Below are 14170 nucleotides of genomic sequence, written 5' to 3'. Positions count from 1 at the left end.
TAATTAAACCGTTTTTATTTATTTTCATTTCTTAAAACAATTCCTGTGAATAACCATGAAAGAATGACACATGCACAATAGGCAGATGGATCTGAAAAGTCTGACTTTATTTATGTATATAATATGCACTTGATCATTTGTTTGGTTTATTTCAATTAGATAGGTTTTGTTCTTTATAAACAGGCACCTTCTACATTATACAAACATGAGGGGAAACTACTTCATTCATATAACATGTATATGGTTAACAGAAAAATAAAGAACAATAAACATACAAAAATAGTTTATATACAGCATGTAAAAAATAGCCTTGAATAATGAGGCATTTAAGTGTAAATACCATGCTCCATGAGCTCTGCTGATTTGATCACGTGGATTGATGGTCCAATGAGCCAAAAGGCCTGGACTCAGAGATAGCACATTGGAAGTCATTTGTAGTGGAGGATATTAAGTGCCAGAGACGGGCAACGGGAAATGACTTTGGCTTGTGGTTTGCTTATGGAGGCACTTTTCACAAAACAATATACCTTATAACAGACTTATAATGGTTGACTGCAAATCACCTTGTCAGGTGTGAGTGTGTGTATTTGGATCTTGCTCTGTCAAAATACATGAATTTAGAATACATTGTGACAATAATCTACTTTGATTAGACAATACGTCCAAATGCAACATTTCCAATCAACACTTTAAACTGTGAACAATGTTGTGGATATACAATGATTTGCAATTCGTTTTTGGCTAACAAGTAAATTTGGTCTTGGAGACATTGATGTACCATTTAACGGTGCAAAATAGAAACAATCAATGATTGTCTGTAGTCACAGAGTGGTCACATAAGGCTGTGCTCATATGAGAAACATTACGAAAACAAACATATTCATTACAAAACAAAGATCTTAAACATATTCAGACTTGGCTTATGAATCACAAAACAATTAAAGAAGGTGCACCAATACACTGATTGTAATTGAGCAAAAAGGCGATTAAATGATTTTGGGGAAAAAGCAACTGCCATATCAAACAAAAAAAGTACAACTTCAGAACCAGTCAAACTGTTGAGAGAAGTGATAATATACAACAATATTCATGTAAAATAGAATAGTAAAAACAGCTGTAAAAGTAACAGGTATAATAGTCAAACCTTGTTCTTTAACAGTGGGGACTTACTAAGGTGGTTGGCTTGGTGGTGTAAAGCATATTCATCGTATTGCACACACCATAGTGAAACCCCTATGGTGAAAGACCATCTATAGAGAGAGACATACTGCAACATCCAATTATGCCCTTCTCTTTCATCTGGTATTTCACCAGTCACCATATGTTCTTTTTGTATCCATAAACGTACCATAAATGTTAAACTCTTCAGTAACACAGATTCTCCTGACACAGAAACACCACAGCCACAACTTACTAACATCCCTCCCAGGGTGTGGGGGAGTACAGAGGCTACACTGTAACAGAAGCAAGAATGAAAAAGAATACAGTGACTTATATGACAACTATTTACACCACAGTTTAGCTTAGAACCAAACATTGAAGAGATGTATCTATATGTTTTTAGGTTGTGTGTATCTTGCTAACCCGACGACAGCCCCTCAAAATAGCCCCACCACATCCTACGAAGAAACATTCCAGAATACAAATCCTACGTTTTTGCTTAAAGAACACAACTTAACATAAGTGAACGGACTCATCATATAAAAAGTAGAGTTCATTTTCAACGAAACATTAGTATGTCATTGGCAGGTCTACATAAAACAAAGTGAATGAAAACGATAAAATGTTAAATGAGCAAATATGTCCTTCAAAAATGTCAAAAATAAGGCTCAGCCAAAAGAAACGGCCCAAAAGGGATGACAAAAAGAAGCCGATTAAGCCAAATGAAGAATATCTAATGTTGATTCTGTCTTGGTGCCTTCTTGAACAGTCCATTTTCCTTACATGACATGATCACTGTTTGGCTCTGGTTCCTTGTTTGATTTCTGATGATCAGTCACTTTCAAACTGTCCAAGGTACTCAAACAGTTTTTGGTTTTAGTTAGCAATGCTCAAACCAGACTATACACTCTATCTTTAAGTGCAAAACGTAAGAAAAGCATGTAACAATGAAGTGTAAAAGTGATTACTGTAACCAGAGAGACGATAAGACAAAAACAAATGATGAAAGAAGTGACGGATAAGAGTTTAAGTTTTGTAGTTTAACTACAAAGATCAACAAAAAATTTAAGAGTTGAGCGCTTTAAGAGAGTCCTCATCTATACAAACACCTGCATGTTGCCATGCTGAGGCTGCTGGGGGTTCTGTTGCGTCTGCTGGGACTGTGGCTGCTCCGGAATATGTGTGTGGCGGGGAGGCGGCAGTGCATGGGGGTTCCCCAGGGGGGTGGGGCTGGTGGTGACGTCAGACCAGTCTGAGTTGGAGTGGGGGAGGAAGAGGACCAGGGGTCAGGGGACTCGGGGAAGGGGGTGAGGTACGGGTGCTCACTGGGCGGGTGAGCCGGGTGCCCTGGGGTGGTGCCCTCCGAGCCAGCGGTGGCGTAGCTGTGCTGAGAGGGAGGGGTGGGGTACTTATCCACGGGGCTCTGGATAGCCTGATATGGAGGGAGCTGCTGGCGGGACTGGCCGTCATGCACCATGCCGTGGCTGTGGGCCAGGCCGTGAGAGTGGGGAAGGCTGTGGGACAGGCTGTGCTGGAGGCCCACGCCGGGCATCTGGTACATCATGCCCTGGGTGCAGTGCAGGTGAGTAGGGCCCTGCTGAGAGCGGGGCTGGCCTTGGTTTTGCCCCTGTGACTGCACCTGCCCAGGCTGGGGCTGCTTCAGCAGGGACTGCCCGCCCCCCGGTGCCATCATCTGGAAGGTAACGATGGGAGGCAGCTGCTCTCGGCTCATGGTGACATTCATGGGGGTGAGCAGGCCTTGGCCGTGGTGCTGGGAAATACCAGAATGGCCGTTACCCATCTGCTGGGGAAGGAGGCTGAACATGTGGCCGCCGTATCCATGCTTCAAACCCAGCCAGCTCTGCTGTTGGCCCAGCATGTGGCTGACGGGAGGCAGCAGGGGCCTAGAGGAGGGGCTGCTCAGGAGAGGAGGAGAGTTGGCCGTGTTGGATGCCACGGCAGCATCTCCTGTGTACGAGTGTGGAGACTCCAGGGAGTCCACAGGAGACATGGTGACTGAGCTCTCTGACAGCCCTCCTGCAGCTTTAGTGCCGTTGCCACTGGCTCCTCCAACAGCTCCCACTGCAGGCCCTTCTCCTCCTGTTGGCTTCTTCCTCCGCTTAGCCTTCATGTCTTTCAGCTCTTTGGCTGTACCTCCGCCAGGACCTCCAACCTTCACCCCGCCCCGCCTGCTCTTCTTGCCCTGGGGCCCGGGCCGCATGCCCATGTAGCCCGCTCCGTTGCCCCCACAGACCAGGGAGTGTCCCACTCCCCCGCCCATGTGGTTGGGGCCGTTGTGAGGGCTGTGGACCAGGTTGTACTGATCGAGCAGACGAACAATGTCATGGTGCATGCGCTCCTGCGCGGTGTCACGGGGCAGCCGGTCCAGGTGGTCTGTGATGTCCCTATTAGAGTAGTGGTCCAGCAGAACCTGGGCCGCCTCAAAACTACCCTCCCTGGCTGCCAGGAACAATGGGGTCTCCTCCTGGAGGAACATAACAGGCAAAACAACCCATGAAGACATGTAAATGTACAGAGCTAATAAAAAATGATACTAAAGTGATAGAATACGGGACAAAGCTTGACATAAAAGCTACGTTTGAGGTAGGAAAACTCGTGTAAAACAAGACGGGGATGTGAAATACAAACCTTGTTGTCCTGCATGTCTCTGTTGGCTCCATTCTTCAGCAGCACTAGGGTGGCCTCCACATTGTTCACAGCAGCTGCCCAGTGCAGAGCAGACTTACCTGAGAGAGAAAGAGAGAGAGAGAGAGAGAGAGAGAGAGAGAGAGAGAGAGAGAGAGAGAGAGAGAGAGAGAGAGAAGAATACTGGTCATTGAGACAAATATGCAAATTGCTCTGTTATGGTTCTCGAGCAATAGCATGAAGGAAATGCAAATGACAAAACCGCAACGTAAACTAAAGACCCAGCTCTAATCGTACTATAATGGTAATTGGACTCCATTCCTATTTGTTTCCCTATTTCTTGCTCTGTATGGCACCACTCAGTGAGAAAATGGCTGAAACAATATTTCCTATGTACAGTATTACTGAACAGTTAGTCTCAGTTTAGGACAAGTCTCTCATCCCAATGTGATTAACTGTATAAAATAATGTAAAAACATACAGGGGTCTTTCCAACCTTTTCTAGCATGAGAGCAACATTTTTTTAAAGCTTTCAATTTGGCACATTCTTCTCTTCTCCCTTACAACTCCTTCCCCAGGTCCTTAGTATACAATAGAAAGTAGTGCACTGTTTTCTGCCAATATACCTGGTAAAATAATGGTTCATAAACACCTCTAAGGGGGCCCTATAAAATCTGTTATCCCCCCCACCCCCCCAAATGCAGTTTCATATTTTCCCAAATTATGTTCTCAGTTTTATTTTTCCTGGTTTGAGATTTAGTTAGTTTTTCACTCAAAATTACTATTGTTCATAGAGAAACAATGAAATTGGATGTTCTGAGTCCATGTCAATGCTTAAATCACATCGGAAGACACATTTTTGGGGTCTGGAAGAAAACTAACACATTTACATTTTTTTGTTTATTTCCCCTTTCATTGCGCATCTAATGAGTGAGGAATGTTCCATCTAATGTGCCGGTCTAGCGATGGTTCTGTACTGCCGACGCTAATTTCATGGCAAAGTTAGCAAATAACAATAGATACAAAATATATACTTAAGCCTGGTAAGCCTACTTTGCAGCTAACTTTTAATTGAGGAGGATTTGGGGAAAGTGTTTTTCGGTCAACCTACAAGACAGTTGTCACATCAACTGGCTACACATGGAGTGATAGACAAAAGCACATAACACACAGACAGACTGGGGCAATATTGCTGGAAATTAATTGGCAGATATTGTGTTAGATTTGGCTATTTAAGCCAATAGTGGCTAACCAGGGGTGGGATAATATCAATGTTGCATAGATTAGATAGTAGCTGGGACCTTGGGGTGTCTGATACTTGTTAATAATACTTTGCGGTGGCGCACGTGAAAAATTCCATGTACTTTCAGATTTTTTCCCCAAGCTACTCATAGGTGGGCTGCGAGCTACTGGTAGCTCACAATCAACCTGTTGGAGACCCTTGATATACAATTTACATGTAAAAACAATGCCAGGGCTCACCGTGGTCGTCGACAGCATTGATGTCCGCGTGGCAGTGGACCAGTTCCTCCACCATGCCCTCCACAGCCAGCCTGGCAGCCAGGATCAGAGGTGTGGTGCCATCGTTCATCCTGGCATCCAACTCGGTGGCCCGGTTACGGATCAGGATCTGAGAAGGGAACAGAGTGTTAACTCAATAAGCTCAATATGATTTTTAAACCTTTGCCCATGTGAGCACAGTACCAGCACTAGTTAATCAACTGCTCTAATAAGAGTGTCTTTCAAGCCTCTTACCTGGAACACTCCCTGGGCATCGGCTGCCACAGCAGCGTGGAGAGGTGTGCGACCCATGTTGTCGTGAGCATTGGCATCTGCCCCGGCATCCAGCAGCCTTTTGGCGGCATCGGCCCGGGCATAGCGAGCAGCCAGGTGGAGTGCCGTCTCCCCGGTGCGATCTGTCTGGGCTATGAGTGTTGCACCCTGGGTGATGAGGTCTGAGATGACGTTGGGGCCCGGCTCATCTCCCCCACTCTCCTCTTCCTCCTCTGCCTGCAGGCCGCAATCAGACGCCCCTCCGTTTCGTAGAGAAGCCAGCATCAGGGGGGTAAAGCCATCTGGAAGAGAATTTTTCAATTTGGTTCAGAGTAAAGAATTATACAGTTACACCACGGGCAATCCTTATACTTGATTGACAACAATCCTAATCAACCTTAAACTCTACCTGGTCCTTTGACATTGACATCAAGGCAGTCTGCTTCCAGATCAGCCTGTGGTGGAGTGAGAGAGATGTCAGCAGCCTTGTGGTGCTGTAAAGTCCACTCCCGTCGGTCCACTCCTCCATCCACACCCAGTGGCAGCAGGGGCTTGTCCTCAGTCTGGGGGAGAGGAGATGTTTAGATACTAGCTAAATACATCATGCTGGTATGCAACTGGTGAGCCTTCTGACCCAAAATGTCTCTCTCCTTTCTCATTCTCACCCTTGGTTTCTTGGGCGGAGCCTCCTCTTCCATCCATCTCTGGCCTCCGTCCATCATCCCTCCATCCTGGGTCTTGAAGTTCCTGCAGGGAGGAGAGGAAGAAGAAGACCGGGTATGGATCAGGAGAATGAGGCTCTACATTATGGTACATTGGTCAAACATTTTTCTCAGTTCAGTACCAGTTTGAACATACTAGAGTATGGTACTGTACACTATAGAGGTACACTATTTGTCTTCATTCCCAGTATAGTGCCGAAATGTAATATAAACAAAAGAAGCACAACATGTGAAGTTGCTGGTCCCATGTTTCTTGAGCTGAAATAAAAGTTATGGACATCGAACATGATTTCATTTTATTGATGGCAATTTGAATGCACAGAGAAACCGTGGCGAGATCCTGAGGAGCATTGTTGTGCCATTCATCCACCGCCATCACCTCATGTTTCAGCATGATAATGCACAGATCTATGTCGCAAGGATCTGTACACAATTCCTGTAAACTGAAAATGTCACAGTTCTTCCATGGCCTGTGTACTCACCAGAGATGTCACCCAATGTGCATGTTTGGGATGCTCTGGATTGACGTGTACGACAGCGTTTCAGTTCCCGCCAATATCCAGCAACTTAGCACAGCCATTGAAAAGGAGTAGGTCAACATTCAATGGGCCACAATCATCAGCCTGATCAACTCTATGTGAAGGAGATGTGTCGCACTGCATGAGGCAAATGGTGGTCACACCAGATACTTACTGGTTTTCTGATCCACACCCCCACTTTTTTTTAAAGGGTATCTGTGACCAACAGATGCGTATTTTTCTTTTTTCTTTATTTAACTAGGCAAGTCAGTTAAGAACAAATTCTTATGTTCAGGGGCAGAACGACAGCACGGGATTTGAACTTGCAACCTTTCAGCTGCTAGTCCAACGCTCTAACCACTAGGCTACCCTGCCGCTGAATATCTGTATTCAGAGTAATATGAAATCAATAGATTAGGGCCTAATTCATTTATTTAAATTGATTTCCTTATATGAACTGTAACTCAGTAAAATCTTTGAAATTGTTGTATGTTGCGTTCATATTTCGTTCAGTATATATAGTGCATTCGGAAAGTATTCAGACCCCTTGACTTTTTCCACATTTTGTTACATTACAGCCTTATTCTAAAATGGATTTAAAAAAAACATTATCCTCATCAATCTACACACAATACCCCATAATGACAAAGCAAAAACATTTTTTTTTAAAATTTGTTGCAAAACCAAAACAGGAATACCTTATTTACATAAGTATTCAGACCCTTTGCTATGAGCCTCAAAATTGAGATCAGGTGCATCCTGTTTCCATTGATCATCCTTGAGATGTTTCTACAACTTTATTGGAGTCCACCTGTAGTACATTCAATTGATTAGACATGATTGGAAAGGGACACACCTGTCTATATAAGGTCCCACAGTTGACAGTGCATGTCAGAGCAAAAACCATGAAGTCAAGCCATGAGGTCGAAGGTATTGTCCGTAGATCTCCGAGACAGGATTGTGTCGAGGGACAGATCTGGGGAAGGGTACCAAAAAGTGTCTGCAGCATTGAAGGTCCCCAAGAACACAGTGGCCTCCATCATTCTTAAATGGAAGAAGTTTGGAACTACCAAGAACCTTCCTAGAGCTGGCCGCCCAGTAAAACTGTGCAATTGGGGGAGAAGGGCCTTGGTCAGGGAGGTGACCAAGAACCCGATGGTCACTCTGACAGAGCTCCAGGGTTCCTCTGTGGAGATGGGAGAACCTTCCAGAAGGACAACCATCTCTGCAGCACACCACAAATCAGGCCTTTATGGTAGAGTGGCCAGACAGAAGCCACTCCTCAGTAAAAGGCACATGACAGCCCGCTTGGAGTTTGCCAAAAGGCACCTAAAGGACTCTCAGACCATGATAAACAAGATTCTCTGGTCTGATGAAACCAAGATTGAACTATTTGAACTTAAAGCGTCACGTCTGGTTGAAACCTGGCATCATGCTATGGGGATGTTTTTCAGCGGCAGGGACTGGGAGACTAGTCAGGATCAAGGGAAGGACGAACAGCATAAAGTACAGAGAGATCCTTGATGAAAACCTGCTCCAGAGCGCTCAGGACCTCAGACTGGGGCACCATCCAACAGGCCTTTTGGTAGGCCGTCAATGAAAATAAGAATTTGTTCTTAACTGACTTGCCTAGTTAAATAAAGGTTCAATAAACATGTTTACAACCCTAAGCACACAACCAAAACAGCGCAGGAGTGGCTTCAGGACAAGTCTCTGAATGTCCTTGAGTGGTCCAACCAGAGCCCGGACTTGAACCCGATCGAACATCTCTGGAGAAACCTGAAAATAGCTGTGCAGAGACGCTCCCCATCCAACCTGACAGAGCTTGAGAGGATCTGCAGAGAAGAATGGGAGAAATTCCCCAAATACAAGTATGCCAAGCTTGTAACGTCATACCCAAGAAGACTTGAGGCTGTAATCACTGTCAAAGGTGCTTCAATGAAGTGAAGGGTCTGAATACTTATGTAAATGTGATTTCATTTTTCTTTTCTTTTTATATATACAAATATGCTAAAAGAAATGTTGCTTTGTCATTATGGGGTATTGTGTGTAGATTGATGAGGGAAAAAAACAAATGTAATACATTTTAAAATAAGGATGTAAAGTAACAGAATGGGGAAAGAGTCAAGGGGTCTGAATACTTTTTGAAAGCACTGTATATATGGACCATACGCAGGCCCTGGTCAAAAGTAGTGCACTGTACAGGGAATAGGGTGCCATTTCGGACGCAACCTTTGTCTTTTCTACACTCACTTCATGCCGAAGTCGTCCTGGCCCAGGGGCTCTCTCCTCTTGTCGTCTTTCTTGGCCAGGAAGCCATCGGGGAGCCAGAGGATGCCGTGTTTGCGTTTCCTCTTGGCGGCCAGCACACCCAGCACCAGGATAAGCAGGATGATGACAGCTGCTCCCACAGCCAGGTACAGCATGAAGGGGGGCTTCTGGGGGTCCATATGGTCACCTGGAAGAGGAGGAGACATGGAACTCTTAACTAGGTGACACTATCTGAAATGGGCTCTGCATTCAGAGCATGAGTAATGGAGCAAAGTGTCAATTTTTACCAAAGCACATGATAAGTGAGTTTAATCGGGTCTATAATCAAAGATAATGAAGTGTGTGCTGATGTAACATTACCATTAGGGTGGTTTAGAGGTGTCACAATGGGAAAAAGGAGAGGGACTTACTGTCGACAGAGACCACAGGGTAGGGCAGCGCAGACTTCAGGTACTCTGCAGCGATGAAGGATGCAGCCAGCTCTGTGCTGGAGAAACAGTCCATGGAGCTCTCAGCACACTCTCGGTTATCGATCTCCAGGTAAACCTTAGACCTGCAACAAACAAAACTTTGGTTAGGCTTACTTCACAACATGGAGGACTATACAGACTTAATCTTATCTAGCAGTGAAAGAGAGAGAGAGACAGTCAGGATAAAGACATTTCCTTACCCGATAACCTCCTTGTCCAGCTCCCGTTTGCCTCTACGTTTCATTGTAGCAGACTGTCCTTCAATGGCGTTGTCGTGCTCCAGGCCATAGTAAGGATACACCATGAGTTTCTGCTGGGCGTCCATCTTAACACGGAGGTTGGTGTGCAGCAGGGTTCCCAGGGAGCGCAGGAAGCCTCTCACGTCTCCCAGCAGCTCCTCAGGCTGCAGTAACACTACGATCACCAGAGTGCCATCAACCACCTTAGCAGGGGTGTCCTCAGAGCAGTCCAGGCCATCCCAGCCACATGCCTCTGTGTTACAGCTCTTGTCACAGATCTTGTTGGCATAGTGATCCGCACAGTAGTCATCATACCTGTAGATAGGAAAGGGGAGAGGGAGGGGTTATGGAATTTGGAAGACTCTAGGAGTTCCTATGGGTTAAAAGACATTTGAATCTGAATTTATTGTATACATTTTCTCGTAATAATCTTAATAAGACATGTACACTCATTGGCCAGTTTATTAGGTTCACAATAATGGCTCGCTCCTACAGACTGAGTCACTTGGCTGTGGCTTGTTATATAAAGCAGACGTGCATCAAGGTATTCAGTTACTGTTCGATTGAACGTTAGAATGGGCAAAACGGGTGATCAACAACACTGGACAATTGAGGAGTGGAAAAACACTGCCTGGTCCGATGAATCCCGGTTCTTGTTGCGTCATGCTGATGGCTGATGAGTCAGGATTTGGTGTAAGCATAATGAGTCCATGGCCCCATCCCACCTGGTGTCAACAGTACAGGCTGGTGGTGGTGGTGGTGTAATGGTTTGGGGAATGTTTTCCTGACACACGTTAAGGTCCCTTGATACCAATTGAGCAACATTTTCATGCCCTGAAGAATTCAAGCTGTTCTGGCGGCAAAGGGGGGTTTGACCCAGTACTAGATGGGTGTACCTAATAAACATGTGTATTGATGTGTTTATGTTGTTAACAACTTTTGTACATACTTGCAGTAGGACTTAGTGCTCTCTTGACACTCAAAGCTGTCGAAGAGGCAGCCAGAGTTGTCACACTCGTGGTCACAGCGGCCGTTGCGGAACAGCTCCCAGCAGGGCACGGAGGCGGTGCAGTTGACCCATGGCCGGCGCCAATGTAGAGAACAGTCCCCTCCGTCCCACTGGCACTCATGGTTGTTGCACTGCGGGTCACACATCTTATCCCCGGACCGCTGCTCACACTCTACATAAGGGCAGGAGGGGGTGCGGGGGGACTGGTCGAAGATGACATTCTCACAGTGCCTGCCTGAGAAGTGGGCTGGGCAGCGACAGCTGTACTGGTATGGGTTGTGTGGGTCCTTCATACAGGTGCCTCCATTCAAACAGGGTCGGTTCTGGCAGCTGTGCACGGTCTCGCAGCGCGACCCACTGAAGCCTGGCTGGCAACGGCAGTGCAGATGACCACCCTGAGAATCCTGGCAGTGCCCGCCGTTCTGACAACGCAGCTGGGCACAGTTGTAGCCCTCTACCTCTCCACAGTTGAAGCCAGTGAAACTCTGAGTAAAGAGATGAGACAGAGAAGGCGTCAGACATGTGAACTGACTGGCTGGACAGACACCTGTGGACTGGGTTTTACATTCATAACATACATTCCTGCAGTTGACTAGTCAGAAAACCTGTGAGAATGTTTGGTCTCTTCCTAGAACGCTGCTGTTTCTCAGTCATACCTGAACTATGTTGTCTCGCCCTCTGAAGCAAAGGTAAGAATAAGGAGGAGGAGAATGGTTAGTAGTTAGGAAAACAAGCAATAGACACTCAGCCACTCAATCCATAGCTACATTTGAGGTAAATACAATGTTATACAGCACAATGCAATATCAATGGGGCTGCCAATCCATTCAAAAGAAAGAGATAAAGATCAGCAAGCTGGTACATGGAGTACTTAGAAACACAGCAGTCTGGCAATTAGAAAACCAACATTATAAAAGGGTAGAGTAACATTATAATGACTTACTGGTTGACAGGTGCATGAGTATCCATGCACTGAGCTCATGTTCATGGAACAGGTGCCACTGTTATGGCACGGCTTAGACTGGCACAGATCCACCATGGACTCACAGAGGCGTCCTAAAAAAGAGACCGATGTCATGTTACACAGCATGAGTATGGGGTAAGCTAGATAACAGTTGTTGATGTGTCTTATAACATATACAGAGGGGTGTAGTTCTCTACCGGTGTAGCCCAGGCGACAGCGGCACTGGTAGTCGTTGGCCAGCTGCACACAGTCCAGGCTACCAGGAGAGTGACAGGGTCCAGAGAGACACTCGTTGACGTCCCCCTCACAGTGTTCCCCAGCGAAGCCAGGGGGGCAGGAGCAGGTGTAGCGGCCCACCCCATCCATACACTGGCCCCCGTTCAGACAGCGAGGCCCCCAGGAGCCAGGCTTGGGAGCACAGTCGTCCATGTTCACCTCACACTGAACACCTACAGAGGGGGAGAGGAAAGAGAGGAAAGAGAGAGGGGAAAGAGAGAGGGGAAAGAGAGTGGGGAAAGAGAGTGGGGAAAGAGAGAGGGGAAAGAGAGAGGAAAGAGAGAGAGGAAAGAAAGAGGAAAGAGAGAGGGGAAAGAGAGAGGAAAGAGAGAGGGGAAAGAGAGAGGTGAAAGAGAGAGGTGAAAGAGAGAGGGGAAAGAGAGAGGAAAGAGAGAGGTGAAAGAGAAAGGAAAGAGAGAGGGGAAAGAGAGAGGAAAGAGAGAGGAAAGAGAGAGGAAAGAGAGAGGTGAAAGAGAGAGGGGAAAGAGAGAGGAAAGAGAGAGGGGAAAGAGAGAGGAAAGAGAGAGGAAAGAGAGAGGAAATGGAGAGGAAAGAGAGAGGTGAAAGAGAAAGAGGGGAAAGAGAGAGGAAAGAGAGAAGAAAGAGAGAGGGGAAAGAGAGGAAAGAGAGAGGAAATGGAGAGGAAAGAGAGAGGAAATGGAGAGGGGAAAGAGAGGAAAGACCATCAGTTGAGGTCAGAGTTGTAGTTGTACATTATGTAAAACCAATGTGCCAGAAAACAAGAGAGCGAGAGATAGATAAAACAATAAATAATCTTCTGGTATCTGCTTACCATGTGTACCAGGTGGGCAGGCGCAGGAGAAGCGGTTGATGAGGTTGATGCAGGTTCCTCCATGACGACAAGGGTTAGAGTGACACTCATCTACGTCATACTCACAGTTCACCCCCTGGTAGCCAGCCTTGCACTGGAACAGAGACACATTGTTAGATGTTCTCACACACACACACACACACACACACACACACACACACACAAGACTTACCATACACTCATATGTGCCCTGGTAGTCCATGCAGGTGGCTCCGTTGCGGCAGGGATTTGACTGGCACTCGTCCACAGTCTTGTCACAGTAGCTGCCTGTGTAGCCAGGCTGGCACTGACACTGGTGGGCATTACCGACGTTCACACAGCGACCCATGTGCTTACACACCATCTCCACTGGAATACCTGACAGACACACACACAACATATTAGCCATAATCAGCATAGTTTACTTAAGCAATATGGCCCGAGGAGGTGTGATATATGGCCAATATATCACAGCTAAGGACCGTTCATATGCAAGACGCAATGTGGAGTGCCTGAAAAAAGCCCTTACCCGTGGTATTTTGGCGATATACCCTGAGGTTCCTTATTGCTATTATAAACTGGTTTCCAACGTAATTAGAGCAGTAAAAATACATGTTTTATCATATACCACAGCTTCCAGCCAACCAGCATTCAGGGCTCGAACCACCCAGTTTATAACACGGGTATGACAAAATATTTAGTTTTACTGCTCTAATTATGTTGGTAACCAGTTTATAATAGCAATAAGGTTCCTCTGGGTTTTGAGATATATGGCCAATACACCCATAGCTGTGTCCAGGCACTCTGCGATGCGTCTTGCATAAGAACAGCCCATAGCCATGTATATTGGCCATATACCACACCTCTTTGGGCCTTATTTCTTAAATATACCATGGCTGTCAGCCAATCAGTGCTCAGGGTTCGAACCACCCAGTTTATAAATACCTTTATATCGTCATGTTCTTTATATTCATCCATCTGTCTTTGTAAACATGTAATTTGATTAAAGGGATAGTTTGGTGTTTTGGCAATGAGGCCATTTATCTACTTCCTCAGAGTCTGATGAACTCGTGGAGACCATTTTTATGTATCTGCATGCAGTTTGAAGGAAGTTGATAACAAGTCATCGCTAGTTAGCACTGGCTCGCAAAACTACCTTTAACTTCCTTCATAGTGGACGCAGATACATAAAAATGGTTAATCTGGTTAATCTAGGGAAGTAGATAGTGGGCCTCATTGCCAAAATCCTGAACTTTCCCTTTGGTTGACTGTGGGCTATTTGACCGTTTACTGAGAGAGGTGACTGAATA

At 45.9% G+C, this 14170-nt stretch overlaps 1 protein-coding gene across 1 annotated transcript in view; it reads right to left on the bottom strand.

The window, feature by feature from the left end:
* Positions 1–86: 86 nt before the first annotated feature.
* notch2 (notch receptor 2) overlaps positions 87–14170 on the bottom strand; it is a 58010-nt gene continuing 43926 nt past the window's right edge. Inside the window, 15 exon segments of the mRNA XM_029632610.2 lie at positions 87–2431; positions 2434–3646; positions 3811–3908; positions 5290–5437; positions 5563–5882; positions 5990–6143; positions 6246–6327; positions 9074–9278; positions 9502–9644; positions 9762–10115; positions 10750–11294; positions 11753–11865; positions 11971–12222; positions 12843–12975; positions 13054–13238. Coding sequence (XP_029488470.2) covers positions 2259–2431; positions 2434–3646; positions 3811–3908; positions 5290–5437; positions 5563–5882; positions 5990–6143; positions 6246–6327; positions 9074–9278; positions 9502–9644; positions 9762–10115; positions 10750–11294; positions 11753–11865; positions 11971–12222; positions 12843–12975; positions 13054–13238 — 4118 coding nt within the window. The 3' untranslated portion in view covers positions 87–2258.

Source organism: Oncorhynchus nerka, linkage group LG24 (assembly GCF_034236695.1).
Source record: "Oncorhynchus nerka isolate Pitt River linkage group LG24, Oner_Uvic_2.0, whole genome shotgun sequence".
Classification (NCBI taxonomy): domain Eukaryota; kingdom Metazoa; phylum Chordata; class Actinopteri; order Salmoniformes; family Salmonidae; genus Oncorhynchus; species Oncorhynchus nerka.
The sequence above is the reverse complement of the archived record's forward strand: the minus strand, read 5'-3'. Positions and strand labels throughout refer to the sequence as shown.